This window comes from Habropoda laboriosa, unplaced genomic scaffold (assembly GCF_001263275.1).
Source record: "Habropoda laboriosa isolate 0110345459 unplaced genomic scaffold, ASM126327v1 scaffold87, whole genome shotgun sequence".
In the NCBI taxonomy this organism is placed as follows: domain Eukaryota; kingdom Metazoa; phylum Arthropoda; class Insecta; order Hymenoptera; family Apidae; genus Habropoda; species Habropoda laboriosa.
The window spans coordinates 43411-45786 of NW_017100209.1; the positions used below are offsets into that span (position 1 = coordinate 43411).

At 36.0% G+C, this 2376-nt stretch overlaps 2 protein-coding genes across 2 annotated transcripts in view; one reads left to right on the forward strand and one right to left on the reverse strand.

Moving 5' to 3' along the window:
* Window positions 1-691, forward strand: part of LOC108570732 (translocator protein) — a 1321-nt gene extending 630 nt beyond the window's left edge. Inside the window, exons 2-3 of the mRNA XM_017932636.1 lie at window positions 80-292; window positions 364-691. Of these exons, the coding sequence (XP_017788125.1) occupies window positions 80-292; window positions 364-558 (408 nt within the window). The 3' untranslated portion in view covers window positions 559-691. The remainder of the gene's footprint in view (window positions 1-79; window positions 293-363) is intronic.
* A 94-nt stretch (window positions 692-785) lies between these two features.
* LOC108570692 (serine/threonine-protein kinase unc-51) overlaps window positions 786-2376 on the reverse strand; it is an 8079-nt gene continuing 6488 nt past the window's right edge. Inside the window, exons 10-14 of the mRNA XM_017932586.1 lie at window positions 2084-2337; window positions 1614-1982; window positions 1398-1525; window positions 1180-1315; window positions 786-1070 (exon numbers count right to left, since the gene is read on the reverse strand). Coding sequence (XP_017788075.1) covers window positions 997-1070; window positions 1180-1315; window positions 1398-1525; window positions 1614-1982; window positions 2084-2337 — 961 coding nt within the window. The 3' untranslated portion in view covers window positions 786-996. The remainder of the gene's footprint in view (window positions 1071-1179; window positions 1316-1397; window positions 1526-1613; window positions 1983-2083; window positions 2338-2376) is intronic.

Sequence of the window (2376 nt, forward strand, 5' to 3'; positions counted from 1 at the left end):
TTAATTAGTTACATTGGAGTTACTTTAAAATAAAGTTAGTTTTTATAAAATAATAAATTTTTCGGGTAATATTTAACAGTCTTTAAAGAAACCAATTTGGACTCCACCAAAGTGGGCATTTGCTCCAATATGGTCAACTCTGTATTGCACAATGGGGTATTCTTCATATTTAGTATGGAGAGATGGTGGTGGTTTTAAAGAGGCAATAATACCACTTTCTATTTACGGAACTAATTTACTACTAAATTGGTCTTGGACACCAATATTCTTTGGAATGCACAAGATAAAATGGGTATTTTGATAGAAATAAACATGTCACCTCCTTTTAATTACATTCCTAATCACTTGCTCTTATGCTTTTAGGCTTTGTATGAAATTGTTTTATTATGGGGAAGCACTGTAGCAGTGGGTGTGGCATTTTACAATGTGAATCCACTTGCCGGCTGTTTGATGATTCCATATGTAGCATGGACTTCACTTGCTACAGCACTCAATTATGTCATTTACAGGGATAACAAACCAAGCATAGAACCTGCTCCAGAAGAAAAAAAGGAATAACATACCTGATGATACCTCTGTAGCAAACAATATTAATGTAGATTACCTAAAGAAAACAATCCTTGGCGCTTTTTTTACAGTTATTGTATCACCATTATTTAATAAAAAATGTGTCCTGCATTGAACGCACAATGCTATTAATATACACATGTTTATTGTTTGATATGAAATAAAGGTTAGTTAATCAACAAAAAAAATCACTTTCGTACTCTTCCATGGAGTAGTCTACCCTATTCTGTGTAGATCTAACAAACTTTACTATATACGTTATTTTATATTTGCTTCTTTCTACAATGTCACCTTTGTAGCGTGATTGTAATGATCAATGAATTAACAGTTTTTATACAGAATAGGGCAGAATATCTTACAGAAAAGAGGTATCAAGTACGATACAGGTTTGGGCGGGTCGCTGCACTCTGCTGCCATTTTTCACAAGCGCTATGTAGGATCGGTTGCATAAATGTAACCTTGTTGTTGAAGTACGTACAAGCGTTTTTCAACAGCGTCTTTATCTGAAATGTAAAGAAAATTTTAATAGCATAATATTTTAAATAATATGTCCAGAATAGGAATATAGTTTTGCACCAAGGATAATGCATTTGTTAAATAAAAATGAATTACATTTAATAAGGAGAGCTCTATCTGGACTGTGACTGACATGTTGTGACAGAGAATGCAGCAATATCTGCGCTGTATGATATCGTTGGAAACATTCTGCAGGATTACCGAATAATTCGTCGAGTGCTGCTGACTGACACTGTTAGAAAAAAAGAATTACTCAGGAATACATGTATACACTTATTTTATGCATAAAAAAAATAAGTTAACTATATACTTACCATATGAATGGCATGGTTATAGAGCATTTTGTCCGCAGTAGCGCCTGTCTGATGAAGAAGTCCTGCGCTATTGAGCTGTTTGCATTCTGTGAGGCACATTCTGAATTTTTCATTCATTGTATTCACAACTGAAATATAATCAAATTTTGATAACGTTGAATTTAATGTATATCAATCGTTCACGATTGTGGTCTGCATTAATACATTACAATTTACCTTCTTTAACGTTGGCCGTTGGTTGTAACCTACCAGCCTTGAGTTGTTGAGTTGCAAGACTTAATCCAGAACTGAGCCACTGAAGAGCTCGAACAAGTAGAATTACTTGTTCAGCTCTTCTTCTCGTTGCAGCATTACTTGCTTGTTCAATACCGCCCAATGGCGCCCCCAAGGGACCTGCTCTTGTTCTTGCTACTTCACACACACAATCGCACAGTGCAACAACAAAGTTTAACTTCGCTAATATTTCGTTGTGTTCTCGTTCCAAAAGCGTTTCCTCTGGGAGTTCAGGTGCGATGAACGTTAATGGACGTTCATCTGTTATTGTAGAATTCGCTTCTGGCAGAAGATTTTGGAAACTACCTGCCTCTGTAAATTTGATATAAAGTAACATAAAACAAATTGCCATTCGATAATTTTTCATTTGTTCAAATGAAAAATACAAGTTAGGAATAATATGAATTCCATACCAGATATTTCAGGAAGGGTAACAGCCCTAGTACCAAAAGGAATAACCGGCGAGTGCCTCAACGTGTTGTTATTATCCTGAAATGCTCTCGACGTAGGAGAACCCAATACTGCTAGTGGTCCTGTTAACAATGGCGAGGATGCACTATTATTCCCAGTGGAACGCCGTAATGGTGACGTTCCACTAGAAGTATGTGAATGCCTTGCAACAGGACTGACTTGCCATGTATTCGGCGGCGGTGGTGTTTCACTTAATCTGAAAATTACCCCAATTAAGTAACATTATTTATAAAAT